General features: G+C 42.8%; 1 protein-coding gene across 1 annotated transcript in view; it reads left to right on the top strand.

Moving 5' to 3' along the window:
- VSTM4 (V-set and transmembrane domain containing 4) overlaps positions 1 to 21499 on the top strand; it is a 142151-nt gene that overhangs the window by 56605 nt on the left and 64047 nt on the right. The window contains exon 4 of the mRNA XM_068257992.1: positions 10631 to 10738. Within this exon, the coding sequence (XP_068114093.1) occupies positions 10631 to 10738 (108 nt within the window). The remainder of the gene's footprint in view (positions 1 to 10630; positions 10739 to 21499) is intronic.

Here is a 21499-nt window from a genome sequence, read left to right as displayed (position 1 = left end):
GGATCAACTTAATAGTCCTCGACAATTGTAGCAACGGGTAAAAAGCACATAACAATCAAATTACACTTTTTGACATAAAAATATGTAAAATAATGATCAAGCCAGAGGTGTAGTTGTAAAAATGGACGATGTTACACTAAAACCTATTGGGACAAATAAAATGAAATAAATAAAAAAAGTCATGAAACAAGACAAAAAAAGGGTAAAAGAGAGCGGCCAAGATAAAAGAAAAACGGTATAGGAGGTATTTTAGTAAATTTTTTTCGGAACTTCATTCAGACCTTCTGGGGTGAGGGTTCTTATAGTTTGTATCCAGAACATTTCATATTTTTTAAGTTGTTCGAATGCGTTTGCCGAACTTGCATCGAGTCAATTAGTGTAATGTTAAAGAATTGTGGGTTGTTGGCGTGGTGAGTGCAGAAATGCCGTGATATGCTGTGAAGGGGGAATTTTTTGGTGATGTTTCTTTTGTGTTGTCCGATTCTGCTGCGGGCCTACTGTGTAGTCCTCCCCACGTACTGGAGTCGACAGGGGCAGGAAATGAGGTAGGAAATGAGGTAGATGACAAATTTAGATTCACAGGTGAGGTGTTTTTTTATGGGATATTGAATACCGGTACTGGAGGACACAAAGAATGTGCAGGTGTTGATATATTGGCAGGCTGTGCAACGGTTTTTGTTGCAGGGGAAACAACCAGGTCCTGTGTTTGCAGGGTGGTGGGTTCGTTTGGTGTGCGTAGTTTGCTTGGCGCTAAGAGATTGCGGAGATTTGGTGCTCTCCTATATGTAATTTATCTTGTTGTGGGTATTATAGGTCGTAGATGGGGGTCTTGCATAAGGATGTCCTATCGGTTTTTTAGGATATTGCAGATGGACAGATGTTGGGCATTGTAACGAGTGATGAATCTGGGTGGGCATGTAGTATTAGTAGGTCGTTTGGTAGTGGTAGGAGGGTTGGGATGTTTGGCTCTGTATCTTGCATCTTTGATCAGTTTTTTGGGGTAATTCTGTGAATTTTTTGGTAAGGATCTCGGATTGAATGTCAAATTGTTATTGGTCTGTGCAGTTCCCATGTATCCTTCTGTATTGACTGTTGGGGGTGTTAGTAATCCAAGGGTGGTGGTGAAAGCTATTGAAATGTATGTAGTTGTTGGCATTGACTGGTTTGAAGTACAGTGGGTTGCAAAAGTATTCGGCCCCCTTGAAGTTTTCCACATTTTGTCACATTACTGCCACAAACATGCATCAATTTTATTGGAATTCCACGTGAAAGACCAATACAAAGTGGTGTACATGTGAGAAGTGGATCGAAAATCATAGATCATTCCAAACATTTTTTACAAATAAATAACTGCAAAGTGGGGTGTGCGTAATTATTCGGCCCCCTGAGTCAATACTTTGTAGAACCACCTTTTGCTGCAATTACAGCTGCCAGTCTTTTAGGGTATGTCTCTACCAGCTTTGCACATCTAGAGACTGAAATTCTTGCCCATTCTTCTTTGCAAAACATCTCCGGCTCAGTCAGATTAGATGGACAGCGTTTGTGAACAGCAGTTTTCAGATCTTGCCACAGATTCTCGATTGGATTTAGATCTGGACTTTGACTGGGCCATTCTAACACATAGATATGTTTTGTTTAAACCATTCCATTGTTGCCCTGGCTTTATGGTTAGGGTCATTGTCCTGCTGGAAGGTGAACCTCCGCCCCAGTCTCAAGTCTTTTGCAGTCTCCAAGAGGTTTTCTTCCAAGTTTGCCCTGTATTTGGCTCCATCCATCTTCCCATCAACTCTGACCAGCTTCCCTGTCCCTGCTGAAAAGATGCACCCCCCGAGCATGATGCTGCCACCACCATATTTGACAGTGGGGATGGTGTGTTCAGAGTGATGTGCAGTGTTAGTTTTCTGACACACATAGCGTTTTGCATTTTGGCCAAAAAGTTCCATTTTGGTCTCATCTGACCAGAGCACCTTCTTCCACATGGTTTCTGTGTCCCCCACATGGCTTGTGGCAAACTGCAAAGGGAATTTCTTATGCTTTCTGTTTACAATGCCTTTCTTCTTGCCACTCTTCCATAAAGGCCAACTTTGTACAGTGCATGACTAATAGTTGTCCTATGGACAGAGTCTCCCACCTGAGCTGTAGATCTTTGCAGCTCGTCCAGAGTCACCATGGGCCTCTTGACTGCATTTCTGATCAGCGCTCTCCTTGTTCGGCCTGTGAGTTTAAGTGGACGGCTTTGTCTTGGTAGGTTTACAATTGTGCCATACTCCTTCCATTTCTGAATGATCGCTTGAACAGTGCTTCGTGGGATGTTCAAGGTTTTGGAAATATTTTGTAGCCTAAGCCTGCTTTACATTTCTCAATAACTTGATCCCTGACCTGTCTTGGACCTGTCTTGTGTGTTCTTTGGACTTCACAGTGTTGTTGCTCCCAATATTCTCTTAGACAACCTCTGAGGCCATCACAGAGCAGCTGTATTTGTACTGATATCAGATTACACACAGGTGCACTCTATTTAGTCATTAGCACTCACCAGGCAATGTCTATAGGCAACTGACTGCACTCAGACCAAAGGGGGCTGAATAATTATGCACACACCACTTTGCAGTTATTGATTTCTAAAAAATGTTTGGAATCATGTATGATTTCCGTTCCACTTCTCACGTGTACACCACTTTGTGTTGGTCTTTCATGTGGAATTCCAATAACATTGATTCATGTTTGTGGCAGTAATATGACAAAATGTGGAAAACTTCAAGGGGGCCGAATACTTTTGCAACCCACTATATGTTTTTGTAGTGTATAAAGTGAGATCGAAAAATTCAATGGAGGAAATGTGGTGGTGGTGTGTGAATGTGATAACTCCAATTCACACACCACCACCACATTTCCTCCATTGAATTTCTCAATCTCACTTTATACATAGAATCGAATAACATTATGACAAAAACATACTTCAAACCAGTCGATGCCAACAACTACATACATTTCAATAGCTTTCACCACCACCCTTGGATTACTAACACCCCCTACAGTCAATACAGAAGAATACATAGGAACTGCACGGACCAATCACAATTTGACATTCAATCCGAGATCCTTACCAAAAAATTCAGACCGCCATTACCCCAAACACAGGAGCCTGGTTGTTTCCCCTGCAACAAAAACCGTTGCACAGCCTGTCAATTTATCAACACCTGCACATTCTTTGTATCCTCCAGTACCGGTATTCAATATCCCATAAAAAAACACCTCACCTGCGAATCTAAATTTGTCATCTACCTCAATTCATGCCCCTGTCTACTCCAGTACGTGGGGAGGACTACACAGTTGGCCCGCAGCAGAATCGGTCAACACAAGAGAAACATCACTAAAAAATCCCCCCTTCACAGCGTATCACGGCACTTCTGCACTCACCACGCCAACAACCCACAATTCTTCAACATTACACTAATTGACTCAATTGATGCAAGTTCGTCAAACGCATTCAAACAACTTAAAAAATATGAAATGTTCTGGGTACAAACTATCAGGGTTGCTCGTAAACTACGCCAGCGCGAATCTACGCATCGTAGTACGTAACTACGCATCGTAGTTTATAGGCGAAGTTTAATAACTACACGTACGCATTTCCGCGTAGTCGTAGTCCCGCAATGCGTAGCTTCGCCCGCTACGCGTAGTTGACGTATGTATTGCGAAGTCAACTACGCGTGCGGTAACTGCATTTATATGGGTCATTGCGCATGCGCAGAAATTTTATTGCCCTTTATACGCATACAATTCCGCATTGGATGTTGGAATGTATGCTTATATTAGTTTGTGTATGCGCATAGTTAGCAGATTATTGCGGAAATTTTTCCGCATAAGGGCATAAGCGGTCGCATCAACTACGCTACGCAATACATGCAGCTTGCGTATTTTAATGCGTAGTCTACGGTATGCTAACGTAGCAAAGTGGCTGATTTCAAAGCCGTAGATTGCAAAACATATTTGCGTAAAAATACGCGTAGTTCCAGCGTAGTGAAGTTGGCTGACTACGACCATCCCTGCAAACTATAAGAACCCTCACCCCTGAGGGTCTGAATGAAGTTCTGGAAAAAATTTACTAAAATATCTCCTATACCGTTTTTCTTTTATCTTGGCCGCTCTCTTTTACCCTTTTTTTGTCTTGTTTCACGACTTTTTTTATTTATTTTATTTTATTTGTCCCAATAAGTTTTAGTGTAACATCGTCCATTTTTACAACTACACCTCTGGCTTGATCATTATTTTACATATTTTTATGTCAAAAAGTGTAATTTGGTTTGCTTGTTATGTGCTTTTTACCCGTTGCTACAATTGTCCAGGACTATTAAGTTGATCCATATTTGTTTATTATTGGTATGACCTTTTTCTTTTTTTTTTTTTAACCTCCCTGGCGGTAAGCCCGAGCTGAGCTCGGGCTATGCCGCGCAGGGGGAGATCTCAGCCCCTGGTGGGGCGATTTGTGCGCTGTAAATTGCTGTGCGCGCAGCCAGCACTTTGCTAGCCGCGCGCACAGCTTGATCGCCGCCGCTCTGCGGCGATCGGCCGCACGCAGCGGCTGAAGAGGGGCCCCCCCCCGCCAGAGCCCTGCGCTGCCCGGACCAATGAGTTCCGGGCAGCGCTATGGGCTGGATCGGGTGTGCCTGACGTCAGGACGTCGGCTGACGTCCATGACGTCATCCCGATCGTCGCCATGGCGACAGGAGAAGCCAAACAGGGGAACGCGTTATATACGCGTTCCCCTGTTTGCTATAGATGCCGGCGACGATCGGACTAGAGGGCCACATGCGCCCTCTAGTGGTGTTTCATGTAGCTACCACTCTGGTAGCTTTACATGAAACAAACAAAAAAAATTTTAAAAAAAGGATTTTTTTAAATTAGAAAAAAAAAAATTAACCGCCAAGGAGGTTAATTATGTTTCCATTAATTTTTATGTTGCTCTTACATGTCTATTTATGCTTGTGTCTTAGGACCGGGTCATAACTTTTTGGTCCACTAGATGGCAGCTAAATACTTTTACACATCAATCTCTCTGTCAAATATACTAAATATATTCCCACTGGATCTATTATATTTATTTAAATTTTGAAAAAGACTATTCTTTTATACTTAAAAAGACTATTCTTTTTTACTTGATTTATTCTTTTGTCCATTTACAGCATCCAAACACGACTGAGTAGGTACTGGCCCTGGCTGGGGTTTGAACTCTGGTCACCCATGTCAAAGGCAGTGCCCTTAACCAGTACTCTTTTCAGCCAGTATGCCATTTAGCTGCACATTTGGTCACCATGATACCTGTATCCCCCCTAAACTACCCAATACACTGAACACAGGTGGTGAGAGCCCATTGGCTACTCACAAGCCCGCCCTAACCCCGCCCACCCTCCCAAAAAACCCAACTCACTGAACACAGGTGGCGAGAGCCCATTGGCTGCTCGCACACTCGCCCTAACCCCGTCCACCTAACACCTCCCACACATCTAATTGGCCCTTTTAACAAGAACCTGTATATATAAGGAGTTGAGCGTCCTCACCACTTCACTGAGGTGCTATACCTGCTATTGCCGAAATTCTGGTGAGTTCTTTATGTTATTTTATTTGCACACTTTACCCTGTATTTCTGGCCCCCTGTTCTCTTCTCAATGCTCTATTACCCATTACTCTTGCTGACATATACTCTTTTCCATTACCAATACCACTCATTGCAAATTTGTGTAAAAAAACACCCCATAGCCCATTACTATCACAAGCACCATAGCCTTTACCCCCTATTGTTTACTTGTACACCCAACTCTTTTATGCCATCTCCACAAAGCAATTTTTCATATGGTATGCTTTATGATATGCAATATATTGATATGCAAATTTGTAACTGCAGAATTTACTATAGCATAATGTACTGTCTCTTGTCTACAGTTTTGTCCCCACGTTTATTGCCTGATGAAGTGGGCTGGGCCTGCGAATCACGTTGCACTTTTTTGGGGTACTATTTAATAAATGTGATTGCTACTATTCAGACAGTCTTTCATGTCTGCTTTATTAAGGTAAATCCACCACTTCCTCCAAGCACATTTTAAAGTTTTTATCTACTTTTATCCTGCTGGCACCTCTGTTCTCCTACTGCTATACCGTGTCCACCTCTGGTGGTGGGGTGATCTACCCCCTTTCGCATCTACAGAGAACGACTTCTTATCCCTGAGTGAGGACAGGTCTAATCTCCTCACCTGCCTATACAGTGGTTGCCTTTGTGGTAACCCACGTTTGTGAGTATAATTTTCACGATAACCTTTACTTCATTTATGCTTAACATACTACATTATATTGGGCTCTCGGTTTCTCTACACTTAATCATATAATGATGATCACAGCAAAATAAATAATCAATACTGGTGACAACTGGATCTTACAATGAGTGCTGGGAAGCAGCCTTAGTGATATGAGTGACCTGTGTAAAGCCACACCACCAAAGGTTAACTTAGTTGTCCAATGCTAGGGTTCAAAAAGTAAAGTGCTAAATAGTACATGAACCTGCATGCTTACCCCTGGGATTCCGTCACCACTGACATCCGATGCCCACCACTGTGCACTTCTCATGCATTCCTCAGACACCTCTGCTCCCTCAGAGATGTGGGAGTATAGTGTTGGGAATCCCTTATATGTTCTCAAGCCACCACAATTAATTGTAAGTAGCTGCTGAGCAGTCGGCGTGGTCATGCCTCTAACATCTCCACGTGTGCACAATGAAGTAATAGCAATATTCAATAGGTTTCCGGGGCAAGGGGGCACAGTATAATGTCATAGGACAAAAAGTATTGTAACAATAATAAACAGTCATATACAGTAGTAATCGGAAATATGGCCGCCACCACCGCCCACCTCCTGGCCACCGTAATCTTAGGCCCTCTCCAAGATGGTTATCGCCATCCAGCCTTAGCCATCCACAACATGGCCGCTGCCAACCCGGCTCTTCCGGAAGTCCCTGCCCTCCCGTCGATGACACTGCCGCGTTTGAGCAAACGTGACATCACGCTTACCCCGCCCACCTTCCCCACTGGCTGGAAGCATACAAACAGGCTCCCAGAATGCGCCACATGCTTACTAACAGGCGCTCCCGGATACGGATCCCGGCAGACGGTAAGCCCTTTTCCTCTTCACCTGGCACGAACCCCCCCTCCCTCCACATGCACTCTCTTCATGGATCTCCACTACTATACAGCCCTGGCCCTTCCACATCCATTCCCTCTCCTCCCTCATCTCCATATTTCCCTCAGTCTGTGCTACAACTGTCCATCCTCCCCGCCTCCCCCCTCCCCCCCACACACACACTTAATGTTGTGTGCACAGATATTTGGGTATACCCTTCTCTTTGTGCCATCCTGCCCTTCCATCATGCCCAGGTACTATGTCAGTCATCTATCTGATGGTATTATTTATTTATATATTTTTGATTGGATTTTATCTGATTGCCTTTTTATTGATTTGACTGCACACATTTTAGCATATCATGTACCTTAGGGGATTATATATTTATATACATATGTTTCTGCTAGCCTGTTCCATCTAATTTTTGTCTTCTTTTATTTGCTTTATGGGTTGTACTGCTACTATGCCCCTACACCACAATATCATGGAAGTGTTACAATTTTATTTATAATTTTAATTATCGATCATATTTATATTTTTTTAACAAGAGGGCGCAAATGGGCCCACCTAACTTTGTGTTATGTTTTATTACTATGTGATTTGTGATGACTATTTGCCTGTTGTATCCTGAGCGCAACTCCCTACTTTATTTTGTTTTAAGGCACACACTTGACCTGAGGAAGCGGCTCACGCCGAGAAACGCATTGTCACTGTGCTGATCACTACCAATAAATGAAACTATATTTTAACTATTGGTTTACTATTATTCTTCTAGTCTCTTACCAGACTAGTCAATTTGTGTTATTTTCCAAATTGGGCACCTCCTACCCCCTACATTTATTTGAGGGGGTAAGTTGTAAGTTTCCCTCCTCTTTTAATTTTCTCAGAAGAGCAGCAACAGGGGGGTCTCAAAACAACTCTCAAATGACCTGAAGACAAAGATTGTTCACCATCATGGTTTAAAGAAGGATACAGAAAGCTGCCTCAGAAATTTCAGCTGTCTGTTTCCACAGTTAGGAACATATTAACCTCCCTGGCGGTTTATTTATTTTGCCAGGGAGGCTGCAATGGGGTTTTTTTTTAATTAAAAAAAAAATATTTCATGCAGCCAACTGAAAGTTGGCTGCATGAAAGCCCACTAGAGGGCGCTCCTGAAGCGTACTTTCGATCGCCTCCGGCAATCGAAAGTAACAAGATAGGCCGCAATGAGCGGCCTATCTTGTTTCGCTTTCCTCGTCGCCATGGCGACGAGCGGAGTGACGTCATGGACGTCAGTCGACGTCCTGACGTCAGAGCTGCCCGATCTAGCCCCTAGCGCCGGCCGGAACTGTTTGTTCCGGCTGCGCTGGGCTCGGGCGGCTGGGGGGACCCTCTTTCGCCGCTGCACGCGGCGGATCGCCGCGGAGCGGCGGCGATCGGGCAGCACATGCGGCTGACAAAGTGCCAGCTGCGTGTGCTGCTTTTTTCAGAATCAAAATCGGCCCAGCAGGGCCTGAGCGGCGACCTCCGGCGGCATACCCCGAGCTCAGCTCGGGATTACCGCCAAGGAGGTTAAAGGATACCCGAAGTGACATGTGACATGATGAGATAAACATGTGTATGTACAGTGCCTAGCACATAAATAACTATGCGGTGTTCCTTTTTTTCTTTCTCTGTCTGAAAGAGTTAAATATCAGGTATGTAATTGGCTGACCCAGTCCTGACTCAGACAGGAAGTGACTACAGCATGACTCTCACTAATAAGAAATCCCCCTTTGTATCTCTGTCTTGCTCTCAGAAGCCATTTTCTGCTAGGAAAGTGTTTTATAGGTGGAATTTCTTATCAGTGAGGGTCACACTGTAGTCACTTCCTGTCTGAGTCAGGACTGAGTCAGCCACTTACATACCTGATATTTAACTTTTTTAGACAGAGAAAGAAAAAAAGGACCACAGCATAGTTATTTGTGTGCTAGACACTGTACATACCCATGTCTATCTCATCATGTCACATGTCATTTCGGGTATCCTTTAAGGAGATGGAAGACCACAGGCTCAGTTCAAGTGAAGGCTTGAAGTGGCAGACCAAGAAAAATCTCGGATAAACAGAAGTGACGAATGGTGAGAACAGCCAGAGTCAACCCACAGACCAGCACTAAGGACCTACAACATCATCCTGCTGCAGATGGAGTCACTGTGTCAACCATTCGGCGCACCTTACACAAGATGATGCTGGATGCGAGAGTGATGCAGAGGAAGCCTTTTCCCCGCCCACAGCACAAACAGAGCCGCTTGAAGTATGCTAAAGCACATTTTGACAAGCCAGTTTCATTTTGGAATAAGGTGCTGTGGACTGATGAAACTAAAATTGAGTATTTTGGGCATAACAAGGGGCATTATGCATGGAGAAAAAACAACACAGCATTCCAAGAAAAACACCTGCTTCCTACAGTAAAATATGGCGGTGGTTCCCTCATGCTGTGGGGCTGTGTGGCCAGTGCAGGGACTGGGAATCTTGTCAAAGTTGAGGGACACATGACTTCCACTCAGTATCAGCAGATTCTGCAGACCAATGTCCAGGAATTAGTGACATATCTGAAGCTGCGCCAGGGCTGGATCTTTCAACAAGACAACGACCCTAAACGCTGCTCAAAATCCACTAAGGCATTCATGCAGAGGAACAAGTACAACGTTTTGGAATGTTATCTCAGTCTCCAGATCTGAATATAATTGAACATCTGTGGTGTGAGTTAAAGAGATGCTCAAAAGCCATCAAACCTGAATGAACTAGAGATGTTTTTTTTAAAGAGGAATGGCCCAAAATACCTTCAACCAGAATCCAGACTCTCGTTGGAACCTACAGGAAATGTTTAGAGGCTGTAATTTCTGTAAAAGGAGGATCTACTAAATATTGATTTCATTTATTTTTTGTGGTGCCCAAATTTATGCACCTGCTTAATTTTGTAAATCCAATTTTCTGTAAATCCAATACACTTCATTTCACTTCTCAAATAGTGTGTGTCTCCTATATGATATATTTAGCTGACATTTATTATCAGAACAACCACTGATTTATACAGGAAAATCATCATGATTAACAAGGTTGCCCAAACTTTCGCACCCCACTGTATCTGTACTGAGTGTACCATGGGGCGGGACTGAGTGTGGTATGAGAGTCTTTTTAACAAATAAGAAGTACACTTTCATTTTTTTGCAGTTAATGCTAAATGTGCATTATAGCTATGAAATAAATAATCATTCCTCAGGATTCATGAGAAAAGTAAAATAAAAATAAAAGAGAATTGATAAAGTTGGTCACATGTCAATTTATGTGTAACAATAATAAGAATTTACTATTTTTTCTCTGCCTTGGGTTCAGCGTTAGTTCTCCATTTTATGTGAAATGTTTCAAGCTCACTGTTTAAATGTTTAAAGCTCATTGTCATTGGACTGTTTGGTTATCTTACTCTTGCTCTTTATCTTTTAGACCTATATCTGTATGCAGTGCTCCTCTGCTGTGTGGGCATCTTAAGTCTTCTCACTTTCTTTCTCATCCTTCTATGTCAGACCATCTTGAAAAAGCAACGCTCCAAAGGTGAGATCAAAGTAAATAAACATACTGTTTATTTGTGGTATCAAATAACATGTTAACTTTGTAGAGGCGACGAGAAAAACACAGACAAGTCCGGGAGCCCACTCTGGTGCAATACCGTTAGTACATATGGATTGGATACAAACTGAAAAAAGTTATATACTCACAAGTCTGGGTTGCAAGAAAGGCAACCACTTGTGTTAACAGGTGGAGAAGTACCGTCTCCACTCGGCCTTGTGCTTCTCGGCTGGTCGCTGCTCCTGGTAAAAACGATTTTTTGTCGAGGACTCGACTCAAATCACCCTCGATACAAAATATATATGAGGGAGTGCAACTACTTAGGAAAGAGTTAGGAGGCGCCCGGCCTGGGAAGTATCACAGTATGGGATAACACTATAATGGACTTTTACTCCAATCACTACAATATATGGAATAATAAGATTGTCCTACCTCACAGATGTCTGGCAGGACATAAAGGCTCATGGGAGTCACGATTAGAAATTCGAGATTTTTATTTTTGTAAATGGTGCACTTCGACAACGCGTTTCTCGGCTCACAGCCGCTTCTTCAGGTCAGTACAAGTGCCTTTAAAAACAAATGGCGACTCTCAGATCACATTACCACAAAATATATCTCAAACTCATAATACACTTTTAGTAAAAAATGATATAACACAGTTCTATACAAGCTGGAGAATAAATACATAAAATAGTTACTCTAGGTAATATACATAAATATATCCATCCATAAAAGGATACATAACATCAATAGATAAGATAAAAATAAAATAAGATAAAATCTTACAGTTCTATACATATTCCAATAATGCATGTGTTTCTATGACTAATTGAATCAGCATCAATGTGCCTACTCATATCCATATATGTATATATACACGTGTGTATACACATACATACATACATACCTCTGCAGTAGTAATGAGGAGAATGGTGGAAAGCACAAGATGTGATACATCATGTGTGAGGGATAGATAAAGTTCCCTAGGACTATGTAGCGTTGGAGGGGCTTACAAGTCAGTGGCTATGTGGTATGAGACCAGTGTGAACCTCTGGTCATGTGCAGTAAAATGCGGCTGTATAGCCGTCTATGTATCCCTGGGGAGCTGTGTGTTCGGTCTCTCCAGGGGGAGAGAAGGGGGGGTGGGAGGGAGGGCTATTCGATGTATATTCGTACCCCAGTGTGGTCCCACGCATGGGGCTGGTAAAGCTAATGGAAGGTCTAGTCTATATATGATGGTCCACCAGTGTGGCCATACGTGTAGGACTAGTATATAGTATACAGGTGTAACTACTGGGTGCAAGGTGTAAAGAGCATACCTGTATTCCTTGTGGGTCACGTATCCGGGCGCCTAGATAGCGCAGCGTGCCGGGCAGTGTGTTAATAAAGTTCCTCTCTCGAGGGGTGGGCGTGTCCGCCTTTGGTGACGTCAACCCGCCCGCACGTACTGGTACTACGGTGGCCTGTAGGTCTTAGAGTGCTGTACTGATACTGCGGCCATCTTAGTGGGGGCTCTCTCTGGGCTAAAACGGCGGCCATGTTGGAGGTGGCAGCCGCAAAGGGAAATTTTACTCGTAGAAAATTCATGAAAATTTCATAGAATAGTGGGATTCAGGGTGATATTATGGAGGGAATATAGTGAGATCGCACCTCCAAGTATTATCTGGGTGGGGAACGGAGACTAGTATGGGGACGCTGTTCCTATTTCTCGTATTGTAATATACCACGTTGGAAACTATACCCCGTTCTCTATTGGAGGGCTTAGGCTGCCCTCTACTGGTGGACCATAAGTATGTTTATGTAGAAACATTAAAGATTTCTGACCAAGAAAACTTGTAGCCAGATAGTGTGTGTGACCCCAATAATACCCAAAAGATTAAGGTAATTCAAAGGGGCGGCCTTTGATGTCCCTTGAAAGTTTATCTGTACTGGGAGGGTGCCAACTGAAATGAATCTATGAGTTATTTTGTATTAACATATTGATAGCAGAATTATGCTAATAACCCATAGACGCGTACGATCACAATATAAATAGTAAATTACCATAAAATAAAAATGAACATAAAAATAAAAATAAACAATAAAGATAATAAAAGCATGGTAGTATTCGCATGGAAAAGAGGCAAGCCCCCAGCCCAGAAGAAAAAGGAAAAGGGGAAAAAGTGGGGGCAAAAAGACCAAACCGAGAACTAGTGGTCCAAACAAAAACAAAAACAGAAACATCTTAGCTAGGAAACCGATTTTCAATCTATCGGCGTATAAACTTAAGGATGTAGAAGAACAAGTTTTATGCAAAGGCCTTTCGTTCTGCCCCACAAAACCTTCAAGCCTATACGAACTATTTGTTGATCTTAATTCCTTCACAAGAAAATTGACACTAAAACGGCATTTTGCCATGAAGAAATTACGGAACTACGCGGAGACCAGAGATAAATCCACTACACCGTTGATTGTAGATACTGAAGTTGACAATAAAATTTTATACCTGGACTATAACGAACTAGAAATGGAGAAATATATCCACACAGAGCTAAAGAAAAAATCAAATTTTTATCCCACGAATGATCGCGGACCATATATTGAAAGTTTCTACAAACAAGTCCTACAGGACTTCAGAGACATGGAGCCCCAGGAATCTCAAAAAAACCTAACAAAAAAGGAAGAGAGAGCGTTGAAGTATTTGAGATCCAATAAAGACATAGTGATAAAAGCTGCAGATAAGGGGGGGGGGGGGTAGTTATAATGAACAAAGGGGATTACATCAGGGAGGCCTACAGAATCCTACAAGATCAAGAATACTATACGGAACTAAAAGAAGCCCCGACCACTGAATATAAAGGAGTGATGGATGCAATGATAAAACGAGCATGGGAAGAAGGAATTATTAGCAAAACAGAAAAGGAATACATCATCATACCGAACCCACCAGTAGCACACTTCTACCATCTCCCAAAGATTCACAAATCAGTTACCAACCCACCCGGTCGTCCTATTATAGCTGGAATTGAGTCATTGACGTCCCATCTGTCGGAACTAGTGGACCAACATCTACAACCATTTGTGCAACAGTTACCATCCTATCTCAGAGATTCCACCCAATTACTGGCGGAACTTGAAGAAATCGAATGGAAGAGTACCTACATATGGGTAACACTTGACGTGTGCTCCCTTTATTCCAATATTCACCATCATATTGGACTTAGAGCAGTCTGGCACTATCTAAATTCCAGTGAGATATTACCAGTGAAACAAAAATATTTCATTATCCAAGCCATAGCTTTTATCCTTACGCACAACTTTTTCGAATTTATGGGCACCACTTACCTACAGACCAGAGGAACGGCGATGGGGGCGGGGTTTGCCCCGAGCTATGCTAATTTAACCATGGGCCTACTGGAGAATCTACTACTAGGCCCCGACAATCCGTATAATAAGAACATAATCCTTTACAGGAGGTATATAGATGACCTATTCATCATTTGGGACGGTGAAATCTCATTAATCGACATATTCAAGGATTATCTTAACAAGAACAACTGGGGGATTACGTTTACCTCGAACTACAGTAAAGATGAACTAGAATATCTTGACATAGTCGTCTACCATGAAGAAGGAAAGATCAAATCCAGAAATCATTTCAAAACAGTGGACTCTAATTCATATATTGACTTTCACAGTTGCCATCATAAGCCATGGAAGACAAACATTCCATATGGTCAGTTCCTAAGGATAAGAAAGAACTGTACAGACATTACAACGTTCAACGATCAAGCACAAACCCTGACTGAAAAATTCAAGGAGAAACACTTTCCAAAGAAACTTGTCAACGAGGCAAAAAGAAAAGCGAGAACAGCGAATAGAGAAGAAATTTTGAGAGGACCACGAAAGCTACAGAAAAAGAAAAAAGAAAATAATGAAGTGGAACCAAGCTTCATTACACGATATTCTAACAATCATAGTTCAATAAGAAATATCCTGAATAAACATTGGCCCCTTCTGATGAATGATCCATTCTTGAAAACAAAACTTACGAGTAAACCTAAACAAGTGTTTCGCCGCGCCAGGACTTTGAAAAATATACTGGCCCCAAGCAGAATAAAAAAGGACGACATCATAGTTCGAGCTGGAACCGACATAGAAAAGGGAAGCAAACCATGTAGGAAACCACGGTGCCTATGTTGTCCGATACTTCAAACAGACCAAAAAAACTTTACATCAACTGTAACTGGCACTACTTTTACGATTCAGAATGCAGTTGACTGCTCAAGCGATTTTATCATATATTTGATCACATGCCCCTGTGGACTCCAATATGTAGGCCGAACAACCCAATCCCTTAGGTCACGTTGGGGACAACATAAAAGGAACATCCAAAAAGGTTTCCTAAAACACGGTCTCTCACGACACTACAAGTATACTCACAATCAGTCCATAGATGGAACTATAGTCTGCCCAATCGAACAAATTGGGAAAAACATCCCAAACAGACACAGTGTACTAAAGACTAGAGAGATGTATTGGATATTCCAGTTGAACACTCTACAACCAGAGGGCCTAAACATATGTCTAGAACATAACTTTTGATATAAAACTGCAATATTAAGTGTCAACACCAGAGACCCCCTACCAGCTAAACGCACCCCCAAGTTGTGGTGGCCACCACAATCATACAGGGTTATTACGAACGACCACCACCAGACACTTCACACAGGATACATCAGCTATTTCCTATTTTCCTTGAACCCCCATGCCATTGCCCACCCTTTTCTCCTACACCTAAAAAATCCCTCACTTCCCTTGTTCCCCTTAAACTCCCCCCCCCCCCCATCTAAAGATAAACACCACACCTGAAGAAAAATTAAGCCACCCTATATAGAGACCAGCAGCAAGATCTTTTTCCATTTAGTAAGAGTCGAAAGCTTTTCCATGCAAATACCACCATGCTTTTATTATCTTTATTGTTTATTTTTATTTTTATGTTCATTTTTATTTTATGGTAATTTACTATTTATATTGTGATCGTACGCGTCTATGGGTTATTAGCATAATTCTGCTATCAATATGTTAATACAAAATAACTCATAGATTCATTTCAGTTGGCACCCTCCCAGTACAGATAAACTTTCAAGGGACATCAAAGGCCGCCCCTTTGAATTACCTTAATCTTTTGGGTATTATTGGGGTCACACACACTATCTGGCTACAAGTTTTCTTGGTCAGAAATCTTTAATGTTTCTACATAAACATACTTATGGTCCACCAGTAGAAGGCAGCCTAAGCCCTCCAATAGAGAACGGGGTATAGTTTCCAACGTGGTATATTACAATACGAGAAATAGGAACAGCGTCCCCATACTAGTCTCCGTTCCCCACCCAGATAATACTTGGAGGTGCGATCTCACTATATTCCCTCCATAATATCACCCTCCATCCCACTATTCTATGAAATTTTCATGAATTTTCTACGAGTAAAATTTCCCTTTGCGGCTGCCACCTCCAACATGGCCGCCGTTTTAGCCCAGAGAGAGCCCCCACTAAGATGGCCGCAGTATCAGTACAGCACTCTAAGACCTACAGGCCACCGTAGTACCAGTACGTGCGGGCGGGTTGACGTCACCAAAGGCGGACACGCCCACCCCTCGAGAGAGGAACTTTATTAACACACTGCCCGGCACGCTGCGCTATCTAGGCGCCCGGATACGTGACCCACAAGGAATACAGGTATGCTCTTTACACCTTGCACCCAGTAGTTACACCTGTATACTATATACTAGTCCTACACGTATGGCCACACTGGTGGACCATCATATATAGACTAGACCTTCCATTAGCTTTACCAGCCCCATGCGTGGGACCACACTGGGGTACGAATATACATCGAATAGCCCTCCCTCCCACCCCCCCCCCTTCTCTCCCCCTGGAGAGACCGAACACACAGCTCCCCAGGGATACATAGACGGCTATACAGCCGCATTTTACTGCACATGACCAGAGGTTCACACTGGTCTCATACCACATAGCCACTGACTTGTAAGCCCCTCCAACGCTACATAGTCCTAGGGAACTTTATCTATCCCTCACACATGATGTATCACATCTTGTGCTTTCCACCATTCTCCTCATTACTACTGCAGAGGTATGTATGTATGTATGTGTATACACACGTGTATATATACATATATGGATATGAGTAGGCACATTGGTGCTGATTCAATTAGTCATAGAAACACATGCATTATTGGAATATGTATAGAACTGTAAGATTTTATCTTATTTTATTTTTATCTTATCTATTGATGTTATGTATCCTTTTATGGATGGATATATTTATGTATATTACCTAGAGTAACTATTTTATGTATTTATTCTCCAGCTTGTATAGAACTGTGTTATATCATTTTTTACTAAAAGTGTATTATGAGTTTGAGATATATTTTGTGGTAATGTGATCTGAGAGTCGCCATTTGTTTTTAAAGGCACTTGTACTGACCTGAAGAAGCGGCTGTGAGCCGAGAAACGCGTTGTCGAAGTGCACCATTTATAAAAATCTCGAATTTCTAATCGTGACTCCCATGAGCCTTTATGTCCTGCCAAACATCTGTGAGGTAGGACAATCTTATTATTCCATATATTGTAGTGATTGGAGTAAAAGTCCATTATAGTGTTATCCCATACTGTGATACTTCCCAGGCCGGGCGCCTCCTAACTCTTTCCTAAGAAAAAACATGTTAACTTGGTGGTGAACAAATGTACCTAATATATTTTCTTAAAAATACATAAATATTGTCAAAAATATAAAGACTTCAAAGCAAGAAAGAATCAAGCTTGGAAATTAACAAAATGCAAGGGGTTCTCAATTTATACTATTTTCCAAGGGAGAGCTGTGAAAATCAACTTTCATATATATTAAACAATGCTTTCCCATTGGAAATTACAGTAAATCGTACCATTATGTTCCACATGCATATTTTGATACCTAAGCATTCAATATAGGGAAGAAAAACAATGGTGTTTTGTGTACAGTTACTGGTACACAAAGTTCTGGCTAGGTTTTATTCTTTAACCACTTTGGTACCAGCAGCCTCTGCCCCCTTAAGGACCAGACGCTGCATACCGACGAATCGCCGCAAAAATCCGTTGCTCCCGCTGATCACGCCGCTCTGTCCCCACCGCAGGCTGCTCTCTCTGCCGTCTCTATGACGGCAGAGTGCCGTGCGCCAGTCAGGAGCCGCTTTCATTGGCTCCTGACCCTGTCACTCAATGTAAGCCAATGGGATTGGCTTACAGTAATGACAGGGCCAGGAGCCAATGAAAACGGCTCCTGCCTGGCTCACAGTGCTCTGCCGTCATAGAGGCGGCAGGGCAGCACATTGCGGTGGGTAGAAAGCGGCGGGAGCGGGCGGGGACGCGCGGTGAATGGGACGTAGAGCTTACGTCCTTTAAAATGTCTACAAAAGGCCCCTTTAGCTGTGGAAATAACCCCCGCCCCTGGTCGTGATAAGCTCCGCCCACCACCATGAAGCCCTGACCACCACCAGCAGGAATCTCCTCCGCCATCTGGGACACTTTGGAGTAAAGAGGTCCCATACAGGAATCCTAGTGTAACCATCCCTACAGCTGTGTGGGAGCAGGCTGTCTCCCAGACAGCAGTGATCTCTCCCTCCCCCAGCATCCACAGAGACCTCTCCCTCAGCCTAGCACCCATGCTGACCTGCCCTTCTCCAGCATTAGCACTGCAGTGATCCTGCCTCCCCCAGCACCCACAGTGACCTCTCCCTCCCCAAGCACTCACATTGACCTTTCCCTCCCCCAGCAAAACCCTTTCCTTCCCCCAGCAACAGCCATAGTGACCTCTCTCAGCACTTAAACTGACCTCTCCCTCCCCCAGCACCCCCTGTACCCCCAGTGACTTCTCCCTACCCAGCACCCCCAATGGCTTCTTCTCCCTCTAGCACCCACACCGATCTCTACTGACCTCTACTTCTCCCAACATCCACCCACACCCCTTACCCCCATAGCTGGCACCCAGTACTCACACTCACATGACACAAAGTACCTGCACCCAGGCCTGACATTGCACCCAGTACTCACACGTGCACACAGCCTTCACATGGCACCCACTATCTGCACCAAGCACCCACTTAACCAGTACCTGCAACCAAAGAACCTGCATTTAAAACCCACATGACACCCAAGGCCCACCCATAGACTGCACCTAGTATACAGGCATGGCACCAAGTATTCACACCCATGTTACACCCAGTACCTGCACCAAGCACCCACATGACATCCAGTACATGCACCCAGATCTTATATGGCACTAGGTACTTGCAATCAACACCCGCATGACACTTGATACCCATCAATAGCCAGAACCCATATGACAACCTGAACCCACATGGCACCCATCATCTGCTTCAGCACCCACATGACAACCAGTACCCCCTAGGCAGAAATAAGGAGGGGGAAAAGTGCAGCCACCATTGACAGGTCCGACTGACTCCACACCATTGAATGCAGCCACCGTTTCTGTGACTGAATGTATGTGTCAAGCGGAGGGGCTCAGGGGGATGGTGTGGGACAGCTGGAGAGCTGAGGGAGGGAGTGAAGGCCACATGTCACTGTAGGGCAAGGGATTAGTACCATCACTTGTAGGTACTACTGTGCATTGGGGGGCAGGTCCCTTTTTTAAATTTGAGCACCCCCCACTTAAGAACCCTCTGCACGGCCCTGGCTAAAAGTAACTTGATGATGAATTAAATGTATAATGATTTCAAGGACACAAAAGGGGGAGAGAGCCCTGCCCTTGCGAGCTTATATAATTTGACAATAAATTCCTTTTGTGCTCAAATTAACTTCTGTTCCCCATGCAAGTGAAAGAATAGATCTGCTTACATTAAATAATCTATGTTTGTAAAAATAGGTCAGTCCTGCAATCAGATGCTAGCATAGATCCAACCACAGGTTAGATTTATATAGAGTACACAATCTCAGTGATTTTTTTGCTAAGTGATGTAGGTTTATTAGACACATGACCTTCTTACTGTAACAATTTTATGTGTAGAAACAAAAAAGGGAAATACAAGAAAATGGGAGCCCAATCTAGTGTCATATTTTCTGTTATTCCACATAAAGAACAAAAGTGAGTGCACACCAGTAATCTGCCTGATAACTCTTACAAACTTTCCCAAGCGGTGCAACATCCAGTTAAAGGATACCACAACTGACATGTGGCATAATGAGATAGACATGTGTATGTACAGTGCCTAGCACACAAATAACTATGCTGTGTTCCTTTTTTTCTTTCTCTGCCTGAAAGAGGTAAATATCAGGTATGTAAGTGGCTGACTCAGTCCTGACTCAGACAGGAAGTGACTACAGTGTGACCCTCACTGATAAGAATTTCCCCCTTTTTTATCTCTTTCTTGCTCTCAGAAGCCATTTTCTTCTAGGAAAGTGTTTTATAGTTGGAATTTCTTGTCAGTGAAGGTCACACTGTAGTCACTTCCTGTCTGAGTCAGGACTGAGTCAGCCACTTACATACCTAATATTTACCTCTTTCAGGCAGAGAAAGAAAAAAAGGAACACAGCATAGTTATTTGTGTGCTAGGCACTGTACATACCCATGTCTATCTCATTATGCCACATGTCAGTTGTGGTATCCTTTAAGCAAAGATACATTATATATCAATCAGTACAAGACATAGGCCCATATGCAATTCACTTTTTCACCTGAGTTTTCTCCTAGGAGATAATTTTTCATCTTCAATTTAAAATAACTTTTCTGCACTTTTCAACTAAAAAAGTACCAAAAAGTAGGCAAGAAAGTACTATTAAATTTATTTTGAGTATTTTCTTGCTTTCTGGTGGCTTAAAATGCATTTTATTGACAAGTTTAAAATTATCACCTAGGAGAAAACTCAGGTGAAAAAGTGAATTGCATATGGGCCCTAGAGTCCAGGAGCAACTCACTTGTATAGTAAAACTTCCAATACTTTAATCAAAATTCTCATGAAAACATAAGCAGCAATAAAGAAGTGATACTTATCAATTCAAAAAGCAAATAGTGCAGCAAAGTATGTTGAGGTCAGAAAGAGGTGCGGAGACTGGCCGGTCGACAATCGTTTTGCCCCTTTATTAGGGCTTTATCAAGACCATATGCCCTCATTCATGCTTTTAATACTCCATGCTCCTCCCTCTTCATAAACTCTGAGCCAATCACCATGCAGCCACAAGACGAGTCTCACCTGATCCTCATATTGTTTTTGTGCTGCTCCTTACTCTTCCTGTCGTAGGCGCATCGTCATTTCCGTCTGCCGCTATAGAGTCAATACTGGAACACATGCGGACAAAATTTTCGCATTCCACGTCCTCACGCCGCATAGACGCTTGTCATGCGGACATCCGTACGCATGGAACTGGGTATACGAAGAGAGACATCTTGTGGCCATTTATATTTTTGCATCATATAGAAAAAACAATGTTTTGTAAAATATAATACATTTTAATGGCTAACTGATAAATTATGCAAGCTTTCTGGGATCTAGTCCCATTCTTCAGGCATATTTCCAGATGTTAGCTGAAGTAAAACACTGATGCAGGTAAATAGTAAACACAAAGATGACAGTTGTGCTGGTTACTGTTTATCCGTTAGGTGTCAGGTGATCAGCAGGCTGGAGCCAGTGAGTTAGTGAAGCATACATGAAATCCAGGAGGTTTCTGAAAATCCTGAAGCCAAGTCAATTAT

Source organism: Hyperolius riggenbachi, chromosome 10, assembly GCF_040937935.1.
Source record: "Hyperolius riggenbachi isolate aHypRig1 chromosome 10, aHypRig1.pri, whole genome shotgun sequence".
Lineage (NCBI taxonomy): Eukaryota > Metazoa > Chordata > Amphibia > Anura > Hyperoliidae > Hyperolius > Hyperolius riggenbachi.
This window is presented reverse-complemented; position numbering and strand designations above follow the sequence as displayed.